Source organism: Ictidomys tridecemlineatus, chromosome 3 (genome assembly GCF_052094955.1).
Source record: "Ictidomys tridecemlineatus isolate mIctTri1 chromosome 3, mIctTri1.hap1, whole genome shotgun sequence".
Taxonomy (NCBI): Eukaryota; Metazoa; Chordata; class Mammalia; order Rodentia; family Sciuridae; genus Ictidomys; species Ictidomys tridecemlineatus.
Genome location: NC_135479.1, coordinates 211435692 through 211460851, shown reverse-complemented (window position 1 = coordinate 211460851; position 25160 = coordinate 211435692). Strand labels below are relative to the sequence as shown.

The 25160-nt window shown below is 53.0% G+C and overlaps 1 protein-coding gene across 5 annotated transcripts in view; it reads right to left on the bottom strand.

The window, feature by feature from the left end:
* Window positions 1–24895, bottom strand: part of Igsf5 (immunoglobulin superfamily member 5) — a 37089-nt gene extending 12194 nt beyond the window's left edge. Inside the window, exons 1-8 of one of the 5 annotated variants that reach the window (XM_078044660.1) lie at window positions 24687–24895; window positions 24535–24581; window positions 24035–24165; window positions 21953–22031; window positions 17098–17418; window positions 12018–12317; window positions 2442–2582; window positions 417–441 (exon numbers count right to left, since the gene is read on the bottom strand). In XM_078044660.1, coding sequence (XP_077900786.1) covers window positions 417–441; window positions 2442–2582; window positions 12018–12317; window positions 17098–17418; window positions 21953–22010 — 845 coding nt within the window. In that variant the 5' untranslated portion in view covers window positions 22011–22031; window positions 24035–24165; window positions 24535–24581; window positions 24687–24895. Of the gene's footprint in view, window positions 1–416; window positions 442–2441; window positions 2583–12017; window positions 12318–17097; window positions 17419–21952; window positions 22032–23547; window positions 23739–24034; window positions 24166–24534; window positions 24582–24686 lie in introns of those variants that run through there. The other 4 variants (XM_021725257.3, XM_078044661.1, XM_078044663.1 and 1 more) reach the window with 4 other exon arrangements.
* Between the last annotated feature and the right edge of the window lie 265 nt (window positions 24896–25160).

Genomic DNA, 25160 nt, shown 5'->3' with positions numbered 1-25160 from the left:
CCTCCTCTGTGCTCCTGAGCAGGGCCTCCTGCAGCTCTTGGAGGCCTGGCTTTCCAACGCCCCAGAAATCCCAGCGTACTCTCTCTGGTGTCCCCATCCTCAACGGAGAACAGGAGGGACAGTCCTGGTGCACAGTGTCCTCTTGTGGAAGGAGCTGCAAATGCCAGGCACCAACACGTCTGCTCCAGCCCTAAGCAGCCAGAGCAAGTCGGGCAGCCGTCGTCCACCCTGCGCTGGTCCCCGAGGGCCGCCCCGGGAGTCTGTGGCTGGCACATGTGCTCTGCCGTGTCGCCTATTTTCAGGACTTAATTTTGAGCAACACAAACCCTAAAATGGCACAATTATGGGTATGTGTGCTGTTGTTGGTGGTGGTAGTTCGCTTGGTTTTCAAAAAACTGACATGATTTCAAACTTACCTTATTTTAATTTGGTAAACAGACTCTGCAAAAAAAAAAAAATAGAAAAATCAGAATACTAGTTTTAAAAACAAAATCTCACTGATTGTTACAGACGCCCAGATTCTACTAACCCTCACATTAGTATGGGTGACCCAGCAGGCATTAAGAAGTGACCCCCACACCAAATCATCCAAAGGCTTCCAAGAATGAGGAAAGCAGAATTCACTCTTAACCAATAGAAAAATAAGTAAACCTAAGGAACCTGAAAGATAGTGGGTATCCAATTAGTATTCAGTGATTCTGAGTTTGATTACCAATATTATAAAAGACTCCTTCAACAAGAAGTGCCGGCACCACCAATCACCACTGTCATCCATCAGTATTGACAATGTATGAGCCCCAGGGCAGAACTGTACAAAGCATCACCTCATTTAATTGTTGCAACAACCCAAGAGTAGTTATTAGTGTCACCAAATTTAATAGACTAGATATTACCATAGTAGCATTACCCTCTCACGTTATCCTAAGATACATTTTCTCTCAGTTTCATTTGTGCCAATGGTAGATACGGTTGGTATATACACACGTACCCCCAAAGCTGTCATTAAATTGCTAATATCTCTAATCAATGGACCCTTGAACTACAGTGAATCTAGAATCTGAAGACGGGGAGTCACAAGCCACAGACCGAGTCCCCACGCCTGTCTCTCAAGCCTGTATTCTTTAGGACTCCGCTGGGTCCCTCTCAGTCACTCCACTGTCAACCACTTGGCACAGGGAGAATTCTGCAGGTACCAGTCAAGTACCAAAAAATACTTTTGGGGGGAAAAAATTATATTTAGTCATTTGAAGCATTGAAATCATCCTCATGGGGAAATCCAGACTGTAACAGGAGACCTTATTTTTCTTTCTACCAGTACATTAATATTTTCCTGCAAAGGGAAATTTAACTTCACACAACAGGAAACAACTTTCTGATGTGCCCAAACGGGTAGGTTTTATCCTAAAAAAACTACAGCATTCAATGACGCTTCACAGTAGCTACATACCCTTGAAAAAAAGCACAAAATTCAAATAATCCGTGTCTCTGGTGAGAAAGGCGCTGCCTCTTTGGCTTCCCGGCAGAGGGAAGACCCCACAGCTCCTACGGATCAGCTCCTTCCCAGAGGACCCTCAGCTTCCCCGGGATCTCTCCAGCTCCTTCCAAGGGCTTTGGAGTCAAGGGCTCTTCTGTTTTGCGTTTTGTCTCATTTTTTGTTACTGTTTTCCCAACTTTATTAAGTATAACTGATATTGATCTATTATAGATACATCAGTTTTATATGTGTTAAAATTGTATCTACTTCCAGCGTGTGGTATGACGTTTTGACATGTGTGCATCGTGAACTCATTAAAGACTCTTCAATACATCCTTCGCCTCTTACGTCTAATCACCTTTTTATGGTGAGAACATTTGGAACCTCTTCTCATAGTAATCTCCAAGCACACAATGCAGTATGATGAGCACAGACACCCTGCTTTGCAATGGATCTCCATAACTCATCCGTCCTGGCTGACTGAAACCTGGTCTGCTTGGACCTACGTGTCCCCATCCCCTCAGCCCCCACCTGGCAGCTGCCCTTGGACTCTGTGTAAGTTTCTTTCTCCATTCCTCAATGGACAGACATTTGGACGGTTTCCCCTTCTTGGCTAACAATAGTGCTGCCATGAACGTGGAGAGCAGGCATCTCTTGGACATCCCGATTCCGCTTTCTCTGGGTACATACCCAGTAGGCCCTGGGCTTCATTTTGTCTGAGCGCCCCCCCACTGTTCCGATAATGGCCCCTCCTATTTGCATTCCCACCAGTGGTCAAGGCCCCTCTCTCCACACTGTCTCCAACACTGGCCATCTGTCAATAGAATGGCAGATGACAATAGCCACTCTTGCAGGTGGGAAGCTCTATCTGCTCGCCCTCAGTGGGTCATTTAAAAGAGCTCATCAGCTTCCTCTGCTTATACCAAACTTCAAAACTACGTAAAAATTTTACACAGGAAAAAGTTACCTTTTTTCTTTCTCCGAGAGGAACAACAGCAGCAGAAAACGATGATCAGAACAACTATCAGGATAAACACGGACGCGCATAACACTGCGAGCAGAGCGATGGCCCAGGTGGGCAACGATGCACCTGACTTTTCCATGCTGTCTGCAGGGTGGAAAGGAGAGGAGACATTTGAGTGAGCTTTGCCTCGGATCGCGGACTCTGCCTCGCTCTGTATTACAGTCTGTTTTCCACTAATGCCAACAGGGAGCCTGCTGTGGCCGGGCACCAGAGGCCAGCATCCCTTCCGTGAGTTCGGTTAGTCAGCACTGGTCAGCATCTCCATCCTCATATTTATTGTTATCCATAAATAACTGCTGAGGAACCCAGCCCAGGTGTGAGTTGGGAGCACCTGACGCCCTGAGAGGCAAAAGCCTGGGCCGGGGGCGGAAGACTCTCATCACACCCGCACCTTCTGTGTTCACTCAAGGATCATCCTAAGCAGCTGCTGCCGGGCAAGACTGGAGAATGATGGGGGTCTCGCTCCTGGGGGCCTCTCTGAGGTTCCAGAGCCGACAGGAACAGAGCCGGTCACTGCCAAGGAAGCCAAGTGCAGGGCTTTCGCAGCAGCCCCACCCAGACCCCTTCAGGATCTAGTTCTCAGGCTGAAATTGCCTTCCCATAGCTCTCAGGAGCCGCCCTCCTTGGGGACTGCTTTGCCCTCTGAGTGTACAAGGCAGTCAGCGGGTCACAAGAGAAAAATGGCCAGCCGAGGAGGAACGGGCAGGAAGTTAAAGGAAGCGGGCAGAGCAGGAGAGAGAGAAAAAGGCTATTTTGAGTTTTTGCTGCCATGTTTCAGAGGTCTCCAATCCCGGCTTTTTATGTTGTTATTCAAATTCAAATTTTAATTAATTCAAATTAGGTGCATTAACTATTCAGTGCCTCCGTTACTGTCCCATCGTGAGTGCTTGATTACCACAGCTATGGGATACCTCTGTCATGACAGAAAGTCCTACCGGGCAGCATGACTGGCCCATGGTTGGTGGGAACGGCCATGATGCTCCCAGGAGGGCCTGGTCCAGCGTTTCGCTTCTCCCTGCCAAGCCACATGGAAGCCAAACCACCACTGTCCGACTGTGAACTGCTCTAGACAAACAATTGTCACTCAGCCCTGAGTGAGTGAGTTGCATCTTGATGTAAACATGTGCTACTTTATTAGAGGCTAGACATCAGAAAATATTAAAACAGAGGCTTCCTCTGAAGGAACATGGAGTTGGCTTTGAAATTAATGGTCATTCAGCACTTTGGAACCAAAGGCCAGAGTTGAAAATCACTCTTGGATGTTCTTCCTTAGAGCTTTCCTTGAAAATTGACCTTGCAATTATAGTTTGCCATTCCCATGTCTGTGCCAAATGTTCAGAACGAGTGTGGCATGGCTAGAGATGATCACTTGTGCCTTGGGTCTAACACCTCCAAACACCTGGAGGCTGACTCATGGGCAGGTCAGGATCCAGCTGCAGAATCATCTACATCTTGTCTAAAAACAAGAGCTGAAATTCTGGGAAATCTATACATTGAAGAATTATATAATATAAAAAAAATGTGTCTTGCCTTCCTACACAAAGATTCTCTGCTTTGTCTGTAAAGGATTTTTTTTAATTTTTCTTCTAGGAAATTGAGAAATATTAAAATAATTTTGACAGTTTCTCTTTTGAACACCTCACATTTACTGTCCTATCAAACATTGAGGAATTCAACTGTTGCTTCCATTTCTTCTTATATAGCTTATGATGTCCAAACAGGACTTACCTTTCTCAAGGTCAAGGACTGACTTATTTTTCTTATACTCCAAGCACTTGGAACATTTTAGGCATGATGGATGGATGGGTGGATGGATGGATGGATGGATGGATGACTAAGATGCTGAGTTCCCTTCTGTCTCCACACAGAGAAGTCAGGCAGTTGGCTGTAGCCAAGTCATACCTAGAACTCACCTTTCTGTCCATATTGGGATGCTCAGAACAGAATTGTAGGAATGTAGAGAAAGTCAACTGTTTTTCTAATGTCATCTATCTCCACCTTACTCATCATCTTTCTGAAATGAGATAGGACAGAAAAAGACAAGAAAAGGGCCCCCAAAAATTGGGATGGGGAGAGAATAGAATTATACCTTCTTCTACCATACCTCCCACCCCCAGACTTGGAACACTAACACAAGCTCCTCATTTCCAGAGAGCAAGCTAATCATCCCCTCGTTCCACAGATGGAAAACCCCAAGAATCCTCTGGAATGCTTGTTGGATGTGCAGAATCAAGGGATTTGGAATAGTGTCCCAAGTGATTGAGATGCAGGTGGCTGAGGACCCACACTCTGAGAATCCCTGGTATGTCACAAAAATGTAAACACTGCCCAAGAGTGACTCCATTCATTAGAGGGTGCTCCCCTATGCCCCCTCCCACAAATCCATTAGAATAGGATGAAGTCAAGAACTTCATCAATCTGTTCTCAATCTGGGGTTGAAAATCAGCACTGTGGGGAAGGCTTATGACTGACAAGAGCTTCGGGCTTCTCTTGGGGCCTGACTTGGGGTAGCCAGTCAGTCTCATGCCACCGTGTACCTGCTATGTCCCCTTTGGCCTCCATCTCACTCACCAGTAACAATTCTGGCCCAGAGACTCAAAAACTGTGTGGGAAAGTTCTGAAGAGGCTCTAAGTTCCAAGGCACATGTCTGAGATTGCCACTGTCACCCTGCATCCATCCAGTTTGATGGGCTCTTACAAAACTCAGCTTGCAAATATGACACGTTTTCACAATAAGGGAGCTGGCTCAGGTTAAACAGTAAGGTCTGGCTCAGTATGTCAGCCATCGGCAGGACCCCTACCTGCTAAGACGTCATGCCGTGGCCTTCCCCACCCCCCTGCCAGCTCGGGCTTAACAGTCTTTCCTCTGACCTAGAAGCCACTGCCTGCTGTGTCCTTGGGAGTGCCCTTGGGAGTGCCCTTGGGAGTGCCCTTGGGCGTGCCTGCTTGCAGGAGGGGAAGCAGCCTTGCAGAGACTGGTGACAGAGTCAAGGAGGAGAGTGGACCATATTGGCATTACCCACTTCCTTGTTCCTTAGCTCACCAGTCAGCCAGGCGATGCCTGCCCAAAAGCCCCCAGCTCTGACCAAATGGCAACTGGCCTCAGGAACCAGAAGGCTCTTCCTCGGCTCTCTACTGGTGGTGACCACATGCTGCTGGAAGTCTACACCTGGGAGAGATTTGAGCTCTAGTCTCCCTCTAACTCAGGGGAGGACAAAGCCTTGTACAGGAGCCGGGGTGGGGAGGGCTTCGTCCTGGAGCTCCACAGGTTAACCTCTTTTGTTTTAATGATGATCTTATTTTTCATATGTTACACACATGTGTAGACATGTGTGTGTGTCTGTATATGTACACATGTATCATATACACACTGGATATTTTTGTTCAGTATAAGGCCAGTTTTTAAAATGGATACAATTACGGTAGATGGGAAAAATAAATAATAACAGTCATATATTGATAAATCAAAAAATCATAAAGGTGCCCAGAAAACACAGAGTCTTGGAACGGTCTTATCCAGGATAAGACACAGGAGAGGCTCGTCCTTCACCCCGCAGCCCGCTGTGAGTTACCCCAATCCCCCTGGGAAGTCACCACCCAGGCCTGACGTGAAATAAACACGTCTTTAAGAAGTCTGGGGTGTGCCTGCTTCCAGGGTGGTAGGCTCGCTGGCAGAGAGGTGCCATACCTGAGCGACCACAGATGGGGCCTGAGAGGCCCTCTCCCGGTCAGCACCGCCTCCCTCCCTAGGGTCTCCACACCACGGCGGGGGCTGCGTGACTGACCTAAGACGGGCTTTACTCAGCCTCAAGAGTGTCCTTTTCCTTTCTTTCCATCTTGGAAGATGTTATCTCCCAGGTGCTCCCAAAGGAAGGTGCAGTTGTCAAAGGCTGCGTAGAATTTCCTGAAGCCAACTGTGTTCATACAGAATCTCCCCGCCACCATGTACAAAGCACGCTTCTTGGTGAACCGGAGGGACCCAGGGGATCACTGGACCAGTGAGACGCCAGCCCTGGCTCTGCGTCCTGCCTGGGCAGGCCACCCCGGTGCTGCAGGCGCTTCAGCCCACCCCCTCTACCACCACCAGCGGCCACTTGTCTAGTGAGTGAGCCGGGGCAGCCCGTGGCTGATGATCAAACCTGCATGGATCACAGCTCCTGAAGGCTGGGTGGAAGGCGGGCACCTGGAGATTTTTTTTTAGAACAGTGTCCCAACAGATGATTTGGGAACTTTAAGATCCTAATTTCCAGGCTCCAAGAAGACCACTTAAACCAGAGCCTCTGGGGAGAGGCCTGAGCCTCAGTGTCTGCGTCCAGGCTCCTCCGGTGAGCGACACACAGAGGAAGGGAGAACCGCTCTGCTCTTCTCCTGCCCTTGTCACAGGTGAGACACCGGAGCCCGGAATCACACCATTATTGCAGAGCGAAGGGACTGCCACGCCTACCGCCCTTCTCTGCCCCTGAATTTCCGTGGACATGCACTGTGGACAGGAGTCACGCCCTCCTACGGGGACGGTCATGTGTCACCTCCATCCTTTCCCAAGCTGTATACAGACACATGCAAAGAAAACAACCCAGAGATTCAAATGTATGGTATGTCAAGATCATTGTACTGTCAGGTGTATCTAATTAAAACAAATTTAAAAAAAAGAAAACAGCCCAGAGTGGCATGAAGGCCCACAGCGTCTCAAGACAGGGGCGAGAGGGCTGTGGCTTGCTCGTCTCAAGGATGTCCGTGATACTCTAAGTTTCTGTTTCTTCTGTCAGCAAGAAAATCAGCTTTTATAAAACAGTTCTGAAGGTGAGCATTCGCCTTGCAATTCACTTTTCTTGAAGAAGGCTTTTGGGCTACACACCAGTAGGAAGAACTCCGTGCCACGTGGCCTGATCTGCTCCAAGCTCCTCTGCTGCCGCTGTCCTTCCCTCAGTGACTGACAGGGATCACTCCAGAAATGAGAACAGATTCCTTGTGCTTGGGGAAGTGGCATCAGGACTGATGCTGTAGAGGCCTGACAGGCAGAGCTGATCCCTCTCGGCTCCCTGGAAACCTGGCTCTGCCACTTGCAGCCTCGGGCCAGCTGCACCAGCCAAGCCTGGGACGGAGACTTCCGCCAATAAAACTTGCACAAAACACACAACACACTGCCAGCACCAGCTGCTCCAGACCTGGATGAATAATTTAGAAACTAATGACCCTTTTCCAAATGAGTCCAATAAGGACAGACTCACTGCTGCCCACCCACTAAACCTCCTACCCAGCCGTCCTGCCTCTAGCCACTGGAGGTAAAGCACTCGTTTGGTCCCTGCAGAATTCCACTGAGTCAACCTACAAGGGACATTAAATGCCCTCCCTCTGCCCTGCCCCTAGAGCAGGAAAAAAATTGCTGGCTACCTAATCTCTAAAATCCCTTTCTATAGGGTACCATTGGTCCTGCAAGAGCTCCTGGCTGCCCTGCTACCCTGCAAACTGCATGCTTCAACAGACACTTCTTTGCAGAATACAGAAGGCTTATGCATTTTTCTCCAGTCTTCCTTTCAAAGCCTGGACCAGACTTCATCATATTTAAGTAGCGAAAAGGCAAGCTGGTCAGCTCCGTGCCGACGTGGCCGATTCCAGGCTGGGACACGGAGGTGCAGAGTGAGTCTGGAACACTGACTGGACCAAGTGCTTAGAAAGTAAGAGAGAAACATCAAAAAGACACCAAGACAGCTTGAAAGGACTCCTGCAGGCCACCCTGGGACCAAGCTGAGCGTCAAAAGGAATAAGGACAAGAGTGGAATACAATGGATTGGGAAAAATGAGTCCATACCAAAACGGGAAGGAAAAGAGAGACGAAAGGAAGAAAAGAAGGTCTCTTCTTTACAAAAGAATGCCAACAACTAAATATAGAGAGGCTGGTTTACAGCCAGCATAGAAATAACACATTCCAGCAGGGACTTAGCAATAAATGCAAAAGTTATTAGGTGGAAGGCTCTAGAGAAACAGCACCTTCCCACGGTGTGCATGGATCCGACGTGAATTATTAAGGCCAAAGGGTAGCTTTTCACTGGAGAGATCCAGGAGATGCCACCTTAACCAGACAGACATACTCATTACCAATGATAGAGAACACTGTCCCCGTGTGCCCATGTGGCATTACCTACATCTTACAAGATTATATTTAGCCTACTGCAAAGTATGCTGGGAAAAAATTAGGAAAAAAAATCCAAATTGGGGAGAATCCTTCAGAAGTAGACTGGACCCTTCAAAAATGTTTAGACCCTGAGAGGCAAAAAGTTAGGGGAGCCATTTGAACTTCAAGGAGACGGAAACCCTGACACCCAAAGCTGACTCCAGTTTGGGGGAAACGACTCACTACATAGTACATTATCAGAGATAGTGGAAGTACAGACCCCATCCTGTGCAACGGTCCTGGATGAAGGTCAAGCTTTCTGGCAGCCAACCACGTGGCGTCATGTGGGAGAGTGGTCTCCCTGTATGACAGACACAGTGTCATCCCATCTCCAGGTGACCCTCAGATACTCTGGGGGAAGGTCGAGGGACAGAAAAGGAGGGAGGCAAGCATCTAGGGAACATTGAGTGACCCAGATGAAGAAACATGGGTATCCCCTATACCGTCCCCACAACTGCTGTCAAGGTTTTACAAATGTTCAAAGTAAGGTGGAGAAAGAAAAGCAAACTAGGTTTGGATTCGAGCTTATCCTCACCTACTGTCTTGGTAGGGAAAAGCTAGATTTCCTTGAATTTAATCAGCTAGAATAAGCTAGCCTTGACTGAAGTTCCAAGAAACACAAGGTTCATCTCCCGGCCCTGGAAACACTGCCTGCACCAGAACCAGGCCTAAGCAACCCAGAGTGACATCCCACCGCCAGCTCAGGAAGAGCTGAAGTGTGTGCACCCAAACAAGCAGGAGGGGAGACAGCTGCCCCTGTGAGCCGCTCTCCTGCTCTTTCTTATTCCAGAACAAAGGGCTTCCAGAACCTTCTAGACGAGGGAAAAGGAGGAGGGATCCTTGTAATAGACTTCTGCTCCTTGGAATTTGGAAAATAATAGCTACAAGTTAGTTCTCTTGGAGATAGATTTTGACTCTGCAGTACCATTTTCCTAGTCCACAGACCTCCGAGTGACAGAGTGAGGGCCTGTTTATACAGGGAGACATCACACAGGGCTGGGGAATGGACAGTACAAGGTCATTGTGTTTGCTTAGCCTATAGAGTTACCAAATGGTTTAAGAAGCTACAACATTCAAAAGCCACAGAAATTCACATAAAATTCCAGATTTCTACCTTGTCATGGATAGCAGTACTGGGTCCACATACTCTCAGCAACAATCGGCTGGAGCTGGTGTGAGCTGCTCTGTGTGGAGGGGGGAAGAATGATCTGGATCCCCCTCCCCTACCACTCCATCCTCTAGCTGATGTATATATTCATTTCTGTGTTCGTTTTTGTTGTCTGCCTGGTCTCTGGGGACAGCCGAATTGGAAACAAGAAGGCTTACATCAGGGGAGTGAGCAAACACTGCCCTGGGGATCAATCCACGTAGCATGGAGCACAGATGGTGGGTGCTTACAACAGGTTAGGCTCAGAGTTTTTGATAGGTTCAGAGATTCCTGTTATGGGATGAACTGTGCCCCAAAACAACTCACGTTAAATCCCTCAGAATGTGAACTTATTTTGAAAGAGAAGCATTGCAGATGTAAGTTGAGGTCATTCTGGAGTAACTTGACTCCCTGGTCCAATATGACTGGGGGGTCTGGTCACAGGGAGAACACCATGGGAAGCTGAAGGCAGAGTTCCATCAAGATGGCTAAAGACACGTGGCCAAAGACCACCAGCCAACACCAGAAACGAAGGGAGAGCAGCAGAACAGATTCTCCCTCCCAGCCTTCAGGAGGAACAAGCCCTGCGACACCCTGACCTGGGACTGCAGCCTCCAGAAGGACCAGACAGTGACCTCCTGCTTTTGGTCCTCCCAGCCCCCGCCTGTCATCTGCCACACCTCATACAGCGGCCACAGGAAGCCCTTACACAATTCAGTGGCACTCACACGGTGGTGGGTGGAGTGGGTGGTCAGATCCTAGGGACAGACTGCCAGGACTGCCCTGCTGTCTACTGTCTCTACGGCCTGGTCAAAATCCTGTCAACACTGTCCCTGTCACCTCACCTTACAGCAACTAGGGTTGCTGTGCAGGTGAAGCTGGTTCATATTTGAGGTTCTGTTTGGATGTGAAGTGTCCCCAAAAATGTATGAGAAAATGCAAGAAAGTCTGGAGGTGGAATGACCGTGTTAGAGAGCCTCGACCCAGTCAGTGAATCAATCCCTGATAGTTCCCGGTGGGAACCATAGGCAGACAGGGTACGGCTGGAGGAGCCGGGTCACTGAGAGCAGGCCTTCCAGTGTATATTCAGTCCTCTCTACTTCCTGATCACCACGTCCTGAGCCACTCTCCTCCGCCCCACATTTCCGCCGTGACGTTCTGCCTCCTCTTAGGCCCCAAGGAGTGGTATTGGACTTTTATGGACTCAGACTTCTGAAATCATAAGCCCTCCAAAAAATTCTTCCTCCTCTAATTGTTCTTGTCAGGTCTTTTGGTCACAGTGGTGAAAATACTTGGGAAGTGCTTGGGACAGTGCCCCTTTATTGTGGTTGGAAAGTGCTGTTTATTATTGGATGATTATTATTATTTTGCTTTGGCTAGAGCTTTGTTCTGACCTTTGAAAACCCTCAAGTACTGGTGGTTGCATGGTGGGAAAAGCTTTGGACCAAGAGAAAAACTCTCCTTAGCTTCCAGGACTCACTCTGCCCCGCCCAGCTAGTGCTCCTGATTAGAGCACTTTTCCAGATCTCCCTCCGTCTTCTGTGAAACAAAGGCATGAAAGAGAATCTCCAGGCTGAGCACCCAAAACCCCACCGCCCCTGCACTCCCATCCACCCACACCACTTGGAGCTCACAGGCTCTGCAAGGTGCTGGTTAGGGTCTCTGGCCTGTCAAGGACCCCATGTAGATCCCACTGAAGGCTCTAGACTTGAAAGTCATATCCCTCAGTCCAGCTCAACAGTCGATGGAAACATGGCGCATCGTGGATTTGCTGGGCAAACTGGATCAAACCTCGTGATTCTCCCAAGGCAACCCGAACACCCTCCCCAACACTGGGACCTGCTTCCTCTCCTCAGGAGTGGGACCGTCCTGGAAGAGTGTCAGTAGAGGCTAGAGGAAATATTCAATCCAAGTATCTGTCTCTGAATCCAATGCTCTTTTATGATCATTGATTGCCAAGACTTCTGAATGGTTTTCATGTGCAATTCAGGGGGGGAAAAAAAACCTTAAGATGAATTATAAGTGCAGAAGAGATCCCAGGATCTTTAAGCCAACAGCACAAGATATTTGTCTTCATGACCATCCCCAGCTAGAAACCAAGGTCCCCTGTGATTTCCTCAGGCATTGTTTTAGCCCCACACAGAAAACAGAAGCTGGAAGGCACAATTCCCTGGACATGAGGCAGAGAGTCTTCACTCACCAGATGGAGACGGGACCACCGTGAGGTTGACAGCCACGGCCTTGTGGGCCTGCACACTCCTCAGGTTGGCCACACAAGTCAGGGTGCCGTTGCCCTGCGGCGTGAGAGCCAGGACGCTCACCGTGCTGCGGGGCTCGCCCGGCTCCAGGAAGGAGTAATAGCTCGACTGGCTTACGGGGACGGCGACCTCCCAGGAAATATTCGGGAGTGGGCTCCAGCCCAGGGCGCGGCAAGTGACAGTACAAGGCTCGTCCTCAGTGACTACAATGCTGTCATTGGGAATGTACAGCGCTCCCATGACTGAGGAAGAGAAGAGAGAAAGTCGGAGAATCCGCAGTGGCTGTCAATGCCAGCTCCTCTTCCCCTGCGGGGATCCCTGTTCCCAATCACAGGGCAGGAGCCTTTCTTCCCAAAGCCCCGAGGCTGTGTCTGTCCTGGGAGACCCCAGCTCAGGTTTCACCTGTGTCCCTTTCTATACCTGCCAGGTTCTCAAGAGAAGGTGAGATCGCCCACGATGCTCTGGGGAACCGTTTTATGGGGAAGAGAAAACAGATGCATGGCCACAGAGTCACTGCAGTGAGCCACAGGATTGTCCTGGGCCACCCCGGGAGCAAAAGCAGGAAGGGAAACAGCCTCCAGATTCTTTTCAAGGTGGCCCGATCCTGGAGCCTCCCGGGAAACAAGCCTGTCCTTGACGTGGGGTCAACCACATTTGTGTCATTTATTGTGGGGATCACAAATGCTGAGACATCATTACTATCTTCCACATGGCCTTTAGAATATGATTGCAAATCTGAGGTAATGATAGAAATAATGAATCCAAATCATGTATTAAAATTATTTACTCAGATAAATTATTTTTAAAATTTCATCGAGAACCCGTTTGCCTATACCAGCATTCACAATATAAATGATCCATGGGAAAATGTTGCTTATTTTTGCTGATATTGCTAACACAACCTGAGTGTTGGCTCCAGCAAAGACACAGCCTTAGCGAAATACACAAGCATTGAAATATTCAAATTGCACATGCTGAAACTCCCCTCCACGTAATATAATGGAAAGAACACTGGACTAGGAATCAAAGGCTCTGCCCTCGCTCCTGGCTCTGCTGAAAAATTGCCATCACCTCAGAAACAGACCGAAATCCTGGTGCTGTCTTCCTCCTGTCAGTCAGATGATTTGACCAGGTCAGCGGTTCTCAGTTTGGTTTTGGGATCTTTTAACTCTTGAAAATCTCTGAGGACTCCAAAGACTTTTCATTTATATGGATTCTATTGATAGTTAACATATTTAAAACTTAGATTAAATATTTACTTTAACATACTTATTCAAAAACAACAGCCTATTCCATGCCAACATAGATCAACATATCTCATTAAAAATAACTTAATTTTTAAACCAGTAAAAATTAGTAAGGGTGACGTTGTTTCCTACTTATACAAAATCTCGGTGTCTGGCCGGGAACTCTGCTTCTTCCTTCCATCTGTTGCAATATATTGCTTTGTTTGAAAGATGTAAAGACTCTCTCACTTCACACTGAAATGTAATTGCAATGGTGCGGAGAAGCTCCTCGCCTTTGTAGATCATCCTGCTCTTCTTTGATACCAGACCAAAGCTCAGCGGCTCAGCTTTCTTCAAGGCTGGTGGCACCATGGACTCTGAAGCTGGACCAAGGGACTTTCCTCCTCTCCGGTGGGCACTTGGGGCCTTTTGTCCTCGCGTGACTTTGTACCATTGTCCCTATTCACTTGGGGAAAGCGCGGGCCTGCTGAGCCCTGTACACCTTCCCAGTGCCCAGCCAAAAGCTCCCTGTGCACTTGCCAGACGGAAAGCAGAGACTCAGCCCCCATCTGGGAACTCTGAGACCACCAGTGGTTCCACTGACGCCCTGGAGAGGTCCTGGGTGCTGAGCAGTCCCAGGCCCCGCGAACCAGAGCAGCTCGGCCTGACCCGCCCACTCTGAGACTTCCAACTCCTCCGTTCCTGAATATTCCCTGGAGTAAGAAGGCTCCTTTGCTAATTCAAGGGCCATTGTGAATGCGACGAGAGCAGGGAAAGGGCCTGCCCCTTATGTCCACAGGGTTTTGCACTTGTCCTGTGTCTGTCCGTTGTTTGTTTGATGGAGAGGGGTCTTAAGATGCAGACCCTGGAAGGAACAGTATGGCCTCAGACAAGATCGGAGGACCTGGAACTCTGGGCCAAGTGGTCCTCAAAATACCAGGGCCGTTTGGGAAGGGTCAAGTGGTAGACGGCTGATGAAAGGACCCACACAGCCATCCGGAGCATTTTCTTTGTGCCCAGCTGGACTTCCACTTTCCCCGCTGGCTTCACGGAGCTTATCCAGCAGCAGGACACACTCTGTCCACAGGAGGATGACTGCAGCGCTCCCACAGAGTTTGCATGACTCCAGCTGGAGCTCCATCCACTCTTCGTGCTCCTTATTGCTACGTGCAGGGAAAATGAGCATCGTTGGGTAATTGGTGGGCATGTCCTCTCTTTTCTCAAGATGCCTTTCTCCCTCGAGGAGACCTTGTTGCTCAGAGAACATTTGTTCCTCCAACGACAAAGTGCCACCCAGACCCATGGAGCCGTGGTGAAATGATGGCACGCAGCCCCAGCCCTGTGGGTTTCCTCTGCACAACCCTGGAGAAAGTTCTGCCTCCCCTAGAAGCTTCTTCTTTCGTTTGTATTAAAACCCAAAAATGACAGCAGTTACCATACAGAAGGATGTGCCCTGGGCGTACTCAGACATCCCTGTGGACTCGCGGCTTTGGGAGAGGAGCCTCCATGCTCCACTCCCCATCCAGGCTCCCTCCTCCTCTCTCGCTCCCGCTTCCAGGTCCGCGGACCTCCCAGGCACACCGCGGACGAGCCCGTCACCTCCTTCCCTGTGGGTCCCCAATCTTGTCCTCCTTCCCCCACGGCTGCCAGCACCTGTGTGGCCACTTGCCTCTCCCTGGTCTTGTGGGGCTCCTGAGGACAGGAGCTGTGTCTTCCTCTTTTCATCTTGAGCCGCACAGAAGCGCCTGCCCTTTTTAGGAACCCAATAAATACGAAGCCAATGGTCCTGGGGCCACGCTGAGCCCAGCGCTGTGCTGAAGACCTTCCACAGACCCGCCTTTGAGATGCCATGATGAGGCAGACTGGGTACCCCCACCCAATAGACCCCCCACCCACACCAGAATTAAGCTTCTCCTCTTGTCAGAAAGATTTTTACAAAGAGCGCCAACAGGATCTCACAGGAGATCTGCAGAGAGCTCACTGTGGTTCAGAGCTTCCTCGCTCTTGTAAAATGTCAGCTTTGCAGACACAACGTGTGAAGCCTCTGTCTAGCCTACGAGTATGGGACAGAGAGTAGCTGTCATGTTCCCACCGATGCCACTGTCTAATCCAAAGGAATTTCCAGACTCTGGGAAATCCAGATATTTATAGGCATGAGCCCCTCTGGAGCACTGCAGCCTAAGTAAACCTGCTTCCTGAAAACTCCTTGGGTGTCCAGCCTTATCCATCCTCCATCAACGACAGCCCTGTGGCGAAGGAACTAGGGCACAAGGTCACTGGACGCCATGTCCTGGGTCACACCAGGGGTTAGCCATAGAGCTGAACCGTGACCCCAGGCAGTGAGGCCTCAAGTCACAGTAATGTGTGGCACTGTGGCCCTGGCTCTGCTGTCATCTATTGAAGGGAAGGGACTTTGGAGTCCCCAAACCATCCTGAGTCATTTGTGCACCTGGTCTTCACAGCAGGCCTAGGATGTGGGCAGGGAAGCCTCATCCCGGTTTTTAAAAGATGAGGTAGCTGTCTCCTGGGAGACAAAGCCACGCAGAGCTCGTGCCTTTGACGCTCTCGTCCTGTGTTCTTTCCATTACACCACAAGTCATTATCGCAAGAAGCTGCTCGTGCAAAAGGCCAGCGGTCCTAGGTGGCCTCAGAGGATCACTTACTTAGAAAATGTCATTGGACTCTCATTAAACCACACAAAATGAATGACACACTGCAGTAGCTCACCAATTTCTACAGTAAAAAAATCATTTAAAAAAAGCAAATAGAAATAGACATGTCTCTCCATCGAATATTATGAAATCTGATATGTCAGCAACATGAACATAGACAGAATCTTTGGGAATTTCCCTGAGGCAAATATGTAAATGGATGTAGGAAATCATTTTGAAGATATGGCACAGTCTCTTGTAAGTAGTGCTAACGTGGAAACCCAGAACCCCACTAGTTCCTGTGCCTCTATAAACAGTACATAAATATACTGCGAAAGACGACAAAGGGATTGAGCTTGGATCAGAATATTCTAGATCCTTGGCCAAGCATCCCTTTACTTTTTTCCCCTAGTATGTAACATGATCTTCAGAATCTCAGCATCACCTTTAAGAATAGAAAAGAAGTTATCATCATGACACATTATGTTTACGTCCCTTCTCTCTCAGAGGCTCGGTGTATCTGATGGACACACACCTTTGACTGTAATAACCACTGCAGTAGGGGCGGGGAGAGGACGAGGTGGGGGAACTTCAGCCAGGAAGAGAAGGAACTTGAAGCATGTTCAAAGTTGGTCAATAATGTATGCAAAGGAAGACGGTGACGTCTAGGGAAAACCAGAGAAGGGACCGTGATCGTCACGCATCTCCGCAGCAGAGAGAGCGCCTGTCCCTGATCCTGCAGGATGCAGGGATGGGGTCCAGAAAGGCCGGGAGAGACAGGAAGGGACCAGAATGACAAAGCCCATCCCAACAGTCTTTTTTAAAAAAGCAGAGGAAGGAGAAAGGGGAAGAAGAAGGAAAGGGAGAGGTGAGGGAGGGAGGAGAGAGACGAAGAACAAACAGTAAATATTAGTTCTGGGCGATTCTACACCCTGCAAACTGAAGGCCGGGCTGTATGGGGACGGGGGAGGGAGGGAGGGAGGACAGTGACAAACACCACACTCTCCAAGGGCAAGGGTGACACCAGCCGAAGGCAGAACAGGGCCACCCTGTGTGGCCTCGACTTCATAAGGCCCCTTCGGACCCTCCGATGGCCAACCCAGTGGACCGCAGCTTCCCAGCGTGGGGGCCACCTGGACACACACCTTGGACAGCAAGGAAAGCCAGTCCTTCCCGGTCACTGTTCTGGAGGCTGCATCTGACCCACCCCGAGTCGCCGGGCTGTGCGTCGTGGATGATCATCTCGGAGATGAAGTTCCCGCCCGCGTCCTCGTAACTCTGGGAGGTGAAGCGGTCGCTGGTGATGATGGGCTCCCTGGGGGTGACGCTCAGGACCACCGTGCCCTGGAGGGCCCACATGATGAGCTTCCAGCCCGGGGACACGGTGCAGTTGAAGCGAGCCTCGGAGCCCTGCAGGACGGTCGCGTTGTGGGGACCTTCTATGATCTGATAACCGGATCCAGGAGCTGGAAAACAACCCATGCTCAAGGTGGTGACCCGCTATATTACCAGCTGTGCCCCCCCCAATGGACGTCCACCCCACGGCTCGGACCCCATCTTACTGGTCCTGACTCCAGGGCGCCCCCAGGAGACCAGGAGCTCCCCGTGGACACCAGGCCACCACCGCATCCTCCTTTCCAGTCTCCTCCCCTCCCTGTGTGGAATACTGTCCCCTAAAAGTCCATGTCCACCAGGTCCACCTCAGAATGTGACCTTTTTAAATAAGGCCTTCACAGATGTGGTGAGTTAAGGAACTCCAGGTGAAATCAGCCTGGATTTGAGACAGACCTTAAGTCCAATCCTAGGTGCCCCCATAAGAGAAAGGACAGAATGAAGATAGAGGCCGGGAATGGAGCCCTGGGCCTCCAAGCAAGAGACACCCACGGTCACTGGTACCCACTGGGAGCGGAGCGGTGTGAACAGGTCCTCCCTGACACTGCAGAGGAGCCAGCCCTGTCCACCAGCAACCCCTCGGCACTCGCAGTCACAGTGGTGGGCCTGGGCCAGCTCGGGCCTTCCCACTCTGAATCCCCTGCTCTTTGCCTCTGAAGCCACTAGAGGAAGAGCCTGGCCCGGGGCGCACCCCAAACCTAGTTTCTCTCCATCAGGACTTTCCTGCTGCCTTTTGGTGTCCTAGGAACCACCCCCAGTCAGCCAGGTGGCCTGCCGTGTGCACTGGGTGTCCCGGGTAGAGGTCAAGTGTCAGGCAGGTTCTAGAGGAGTCTCCCCGCGGCCCTGCGGCTCCTGGGGAAGAGCCACACTGAAGGACACACGTTGCCACGGGCACCTCACTGAGCACCCAGAAGGCGCTGCGGGAACAGCGCTGCCTCCTGCAGGAACCACGCGAGGGAGGGAGGGAAGCGCTGCGGGCCAGGCAAGGAGACCAGGAGGACCTGCTGGCCCAGGGCAGAGCTGGGGCAGAGCTGGGGCAGGTCAGGGCCCAGGAAGCTCATCCAGGGTCTGGGAAAACAGTCACCATTCTTTGTTTTGACGGGAGCATGACAGAAAAAGAGACAAAGCGTGACTTTAAACACTTAGGTCGGATCCCCTCCCTGACCTGGGCAAGACGCTCGGCCCACAGCTTTGATCTTCAGCTACAGAAGTGAAAAGCCACAAGAGGGGGGATCAGACATGAGTGCCAGGGAAGCCACGCGGGAGCCCCCTGCTCCCCTGAGCCCTGAGCCACACTTCAAGGACAGGCAGACTCACCCCAAGGGAAGAAGCAAGCTCAGCCCCAGCTCCACACTCTGATGACAGGCCTCCTGACCTCACCTGGCCAGGTGGACGAGGGATGGACGTGCCCAGTGGGGTAGGGAACCAAGCCTGCCCCCAGGAGCCCAGCAGGCAATTCCAAGCAAGCCCCTCTGAACCCAGACCTCCTCCCAGCCCTGGGCACGGGGCGGGCACGTCATTTCACTCCAAAGTCAGCCTGCACCGCGATGAAGAACCCAGCACCCAGGGGTGAGGCTTCCGGTGCAGCTGGGGAGATGGGAGGGGGGAAGGGGATGGGGAGAGGGGGAAGGGGGTCTGTGTGGGATGGAATCCCCTTGGGTTTGATGGGCCTTTAAATCACAAACAGGAGGGACCAAATGCTAAGCACCAAATTCCCCTGACAGCTCCGCAGTCCTGCTAGAACCCTCAGCCACCGCCCGGGCCAGGCCTCCTGAGTCAGAAGCTGTTTTTCTGGTCGTGGCCTCGTATCTTACCTGCAGCTGAGTGTGCGAGCCTGCCCCACTGGGAAGAGTGGGAGAAAACTGTAAATAAGACCTTTAACCAACAGAACCTCTGCTCAGAACCTTCCCCTTCCCCGGCTGGCCCTCTCCCCTAAGAGCAAAGAGAAACTGGGAAAGATCAGGCGCCCGCCTGCCCGAGAGCCCAGCTGCGGCTGGTAGCCAGGCCAGGTCCTAGCTCCGTCCACAGCAGCTGATCCTCCTGGAAGCTTCTCCCCTGGGCTCTTCAATTCCCAGCTCCCAGCCCCGGCCCCTTGGCTGCTCTCCTGCTCTGAGGACAAGAACCAGCTGCCACCCAAGAGTGACCCGATTCCCCACCCTCTCACCCCGGCCTGGCACCTCCAGGTGAAACAGGGGCAGCACGCTCGCAGCCTCTGCGGCTCCCGCTTGTCCTCCACAAAGGGACCCTCAACTCCGCGTCACTCCTGCGGAGGGAGGCCTTTCCTCTGCTCCCTGGAGGGGCCGTCACCACCACCCCGGCTCAGGTTGTGGGAGCCTTGTGGACCGCCCTCCATCTTCCCAGGCTCCTCTTCTCTGGCTCCTTGCCACACCTGCAGCCCCTTCGTCCCCTCTTCTCCTACCTAAAACGTGGGATGGATGGGAAAGCAGGGCTGGAGGTGGGGCTCCCCCAGGAGGAGCAGGGGACAGACAGGGGCGGGCAGAGAGAGCGCTGCTTTGGGACGCAGCTCTGGAAGGCGAGAAAGGAGCCAGAACAAGGAGGGCCCGGGGCAGGTGAGCTCCCAGCTCAGGCCCTGGGATAGGTCCCCAGGAAGAGTCGAGATCACCCGTAGACCACCAGTCCCCCGCAAAGCTGCTGTGCATGCCGCAGTCACGCATCTGATCGGGCAACCCTGCCCCACCTCCCACTCCACACCCCAGACTTGGTTTCAGTGATTCTCTCCTCTTAGGACAGACCAACTAGTGCTGAAGACTGAACTCACAGTCCCACAGCTGCTTCAATTCGCCCCAACTCCACCTCGGACCACTGGACCTTCAGTTTATCAGACTCACCAATTCTTTCCAGCCCCAGGGCCTTCACACATGCTGTCCACCCTGGAACACCAGTCTCACTTGCTCCTCAGTTCCACACCCAGATGCTACCTCCTCAGGGAAACCTTCAGAATACCCAATTTAGGCTAAATGATCCTATCACAGGATCTCAAATCCTGTTCCTCTACTAGGCTCTAAGCTCGGTGTTAACAAGGATCATGCCTGGCTATACGCGGCCATGCTCCCAGTGCCGGAAACAAGTGGCACACAACAGAAGTTCTGTGCACAGTTACTAGTGAATAAATCAAGGGGTCGAGTTCCGTATCAGGAGAGCTACCACGGGCCAGGTGGAGAGGGAGGATTGGGTGTCCCCAGGCGCTGCCCCCAGGTGTTCAGAGGTCCCTGCAGGTGAAGCCTAAGTGAAGCATCGCAACGCATTTCCAAATTGGTATTCATCACCAGTTTGAGGATGGGCCCCTCCCCAGGGCTCTAGAATTAGCCCACGATATTCGGCCTCCTAGACAAGACATCAGCCAGATTCCCCTGCCTCAACCCAGTGCACGAGGCTCAGCTACACCAGGAAAAAAAAAACTCTAAGAAAATCCAAGCCAGAGTTCATCACTGCCGGACAAACCTTTGAAGGGTCTTGCGGCCATGGCTAGAAGAGGCCCACACAGTGCCGTGTCCCTGCAACGAGTCCTGAGGGTGGCTGGCCAGCCCTGGGCTCAGCCCGCCGGGGGCTCTCTTCCCCCCTCCACTCTGCAGACAAACGTCTGGCAAGCACCTTCCGACCAACTCACCCGCACGCCATAGGACAGGGTCTCCCGGCCCCTGTGCCCCGCGTGCGTTCCCCACCACAGTCTGGAGCCCCTAGACTTCACATGCAAATCACCCCCAGTCGAGCCTCTCGCAGCGCCCCTGCTGCGTGGAACACGCCCCACGTTTCCTGTTCTGTTCTATCCCCCCCCCCTTTTTTTTTTTTTGATGCTGACATGACCAGATTTTTGGAAGGCTGTGTCTAGCATCCAAAATAGAGAACACAGAGACCTAAAAAACAGCCACAACTGTCCGTGCAGTGACAGGTCAGAACAGCGGCCACTTTGGGGAGGAGCGAAGGGAGGCCCCCATGCCCAGCGGATGGCACGGAGGCGCGAGCCCTGATAACCCTGGCCTTGCACCTGGACGACACAGTGCGCTCCTGGACACGCACTGTCCTTCTGCATGACGCCTGCGAGTCCTGCTGTAGGGATGCCGAGGGACATCTGACCAGTCAGGGAGACAAGCTGAAGCCCTCCGGGAGCCACGGAGCCAGACAAGACCAGCTAGACCAAAGCGAGTGAGCAAGACGGAGGCTGGGCCTCAACCCGAGTCCGCTCCACCTGGGCGCGTCCACCATGTCCCGGAGCAGCCACACCCAGGGGGCACTGTCACACCATGGACCTCACCTGGGGATGCGTGGCAGCCGGGGCACCCACCCTGGAAACCACAGGCACCCCGAGGCGGTGACACCTGGGCCCCCTTCCTTGAAAGCCAGGTCCACTGACGGGGGTGAGAGGGACATCTCAGCAGTGCCGTTGCCTCGGGAAGGTCCCTGATGTGGTCCCCCAACTCTCGGCCACAGCCCCGACGTGGGCTGTGGTGTCAGTTCCCAGCAGGAACAGCATCCCACCGAGAGGGAGGCCCAGGGACAGCCGTGCACTGGGAGGTGCCCTCGGGCAGCTGTGTGCCCGCCACCCTGCCTGCAGCAGACGGTGACCAGTCCACAGCCCTGTGACCCTACCTGCGAGCCCAGCCAGGACCAGCAGCACGGCCAGCACCTCTCTCCAGCCGCCCTCCATCTCCGCATGTTCTTCCTCACCCTGGAATAGAAAGGCAAGTGGGTGACACCCCACGCCAAGAGGCACCTGCCACCCAGAGACGGCCTGAGCCCTCGCAGCTCCTGGCGTCCACGCAGAAACAGAAGGCTCACGGGGGACTTGACAGCAAGGCACATTCTCGGGTCCACCCACCCCGCTGGACCAGCTGTTCAGGGGTGCCCCAGCCACCTGCGTCCACACAAGCCCCTGGGGCTCTGACGCAGCTCAGGTTTGAGAGTCACCGGATGAACAGAGCGACCCTACCCCAGCCCTCCCTTAAATGATGGGGTGCAGCTGGTGCAGCCCGAGCCCTGCATGGCCCACTGAGAGGTACAGTGTGGCTTCCTACCCTCCCTGTCAGTCAGAAAAAAGTCCTGCCCTCCAGGAGCTTACACTCTCACAAAGGCAGAGAAGACAAAACAGATCAATCGATCGCGTCATCTCCTGCAGGTGCAAGAGGTGAGGAGAAAATAGGATGGGCAGGGGTGTGCGTGGGGTGGGGTCTAGCTATCATCTTCGCCAGCTGCGCAGGCTCCTAAGAGGAGGAGAGTGAGCAAGGCAACCTCTGTGTGCACTTCTGCAGGAGCAGCTCCCCTGGCAGGGGAACAGCAGGTACAAAGGCCCTGGGGTGGGCGGGGCCAGGCATGCTGAGAGAGAGCCTAGAGCTCTGTGGCTGAGTGAGGGGTACCTTCAGGGTCCAGGAGGTCAGGGTCGACTAAGCCGCACTCCAGGCCCCACATGTACACCCCTCGACCCTTCCTCCAAGTCCCCCTTCTCCTTGATGGCCTCCTGGCTCACCCCCCACCTGCTTCTTTGCCTTTGCTGTTTCCTTCTCCAGGCACCTGCCAGAACTGTGGGTCCCTCGGGGCAGTTGAAGGCTAGCACACCTGGGCAGGAACGCACCCTGCAGGAGCAATACCCTGTGCCTGGGGCTAGGGTGTTCCTGGCCCTCCCCCCACCCTCACAGGTGTGCAGAGAGGCAGGTGGTTCTCACTCAGCTTTAGCACCCACGGGACTCCACAGCCTGTCCCACCAGAGACCCTGTGCTGGGACCTTGTGGTGTGGGGGCACAGCAGGCCAGGGCTGGCCTAAGAAGGCAGACCCCACAGCCGACCCAGAGGCAGCAGTGCGAGACCCCAAGCAGGCCCGCCTGGGCTGCGACCGCTGTGCTTTGCCCAGGGTCCGTGTGCCCGGCAGCCAGCGGCTCCAGCCCGGGACTCAGGGAACATTTCATCTCACGACAGGTCCTCAGAGCTCCCGAGAAGGAAGGGGGTCTCGGCCTTATATTTCTCTGCTCTCTTCGGAAAGAAAACTGCAACGACTCCTCCCCTTGATTCAAGGTTCAAACATCTCACGGCACGCTGCCCCGGCAGGAGCCGGCCCCCTGCGCTGGCCTCAAACAGACCCAGCAAATGTCTTAGCACCAAATCTCGCCTCGGCCAGGCACAAACCAGAATGAAATCCCGGCTCTGAGATCACTCCGACACCTCAGCCACCCAGCGCCCCATCAATCATTTACCAGTTGTCAAGGATCAATTAGCGCCACTGGACAGCTGATGGCTTTACAGTCGCCTGGAATGCAAGGCCCGGCACAGAATGAGGAGAAATCAACCCTGCCGGTTACGGAAGTGAGACGTTTTTACCAAAAGCAGTCACTGGGGAGGTGGCCCAGAGTTATGGAAACCGCAGCAACGGATTAAGGTCCCCTGGGAGATGCCGTCCCCCTCTCTTGCTCTCCACCCCGGAAAATGGCTGTCTCATGCTCCAGCAAGGTCTGGGGTGGGCAGCGCAGCAGATGGGGGGAGTCCAAGAGCAGGACCAGTGCGGTCACTACAGTCATGGGCTGGTGAGGACACACAGGGCTCAGAGGCTGGGTTCAGTTGGGGCAGGACCACACCGCGGATTTCAAGTGCAACTTAAATCAGACAAGTTGCTCGGGGGAGTTTGAGCAGCCCTGAGGCGTGACTCCTCCTCCATCCCACTATGGAAGGATCCCAATGATGCACCTGTAGTTGAAAAACTGCAAAGTCTTCTTCCGTCTTGCATTGACAGGCCGTTCAGGCAGGGCCTGACCCCTGCCCCTTCCTTACTGGCCAGAGGAGCCCTGGGAAAGCTCTGGCAGGCACCGCCAAGCTGCCTGCTCGGGAAGAGCAGAGGTCTGAGCCGGCTTTCCCTCTAGGGATCGGGAGGAGTTGGATGTCGTAACTTCCAAAAGCACCTGCGAACGTCCTGGTCTAGGCAGCTCCAGGAGCCCGACCCCAGCAGCACCGAGTGGGGCCTGGCAGGGAGGAGTGCCCCGCAGCAGGGCCCGCCTCTCCCTGGACCCTGCGGACTGCCTGCCGGGGCCCAGCTTCTTAGAAAGTCAAGACAACAAAACGTGGGCCTCCTCACGGGGGAGCCACGGCCTCTCCAAGTGCCCAAGGAACCGCTTCCCTGGGACCTTCCCAAGTCCCGGCAGAGGGCCCTCCACACTCCCAGGAGCAGCTCCCGTGACAGGGACACTCACCGACTCCTCCGAGCAGGCCTGTCCTTTAATTTTTAACTCCGCGGAGGCTGGAAGGCAAACGTGAGGTGGGGTGAACGTCCAGGCCCTGATGGGAGACCCAGGAGAGACCCCGGCAGACCTGGGTCAACTGCAGCGCCAGCGCAGTGTCCTACCTCGGGCTGCCAGGAAGGTTCCTCTCCCGGAGACTCCAGGCTGCTGGCCTCTCTACAGGGCGCGCGAGCTGATCCTCTGGCGGCCACAGAACTCCGATTTCTCCTCACCAGCTAACAGGAAGTTCCTCCTGAAATGACCCCGTCCTGTCACAGGCGGGGCCACACGCACACAGGTGAGCGCCGCACCTTCTGCATTAATCATTAGACAACTGCTCGCAGGCACGGCCGGGCCTAGGATCCAGAGGCTCCGGCCTCTTCAGCTCCCCTCCGCCCAGCCCTCCCAACCTCCCAGGCCAAAGCCTGGGTCCTGGTGCTTTTCCACCAGCCCGAGGCTGTCAGCCCCCTTCCCCCAGACTCCGAGGACCTTGGCTGGCCACCACCTTGCTCCTCCCGGCCTCACAGAAGCCCAGGTGCTGGTGAAACCGGTTCCTGCTCCTGCGGGCACCTCGCATCCAACACAGAGCAGCTAGATTG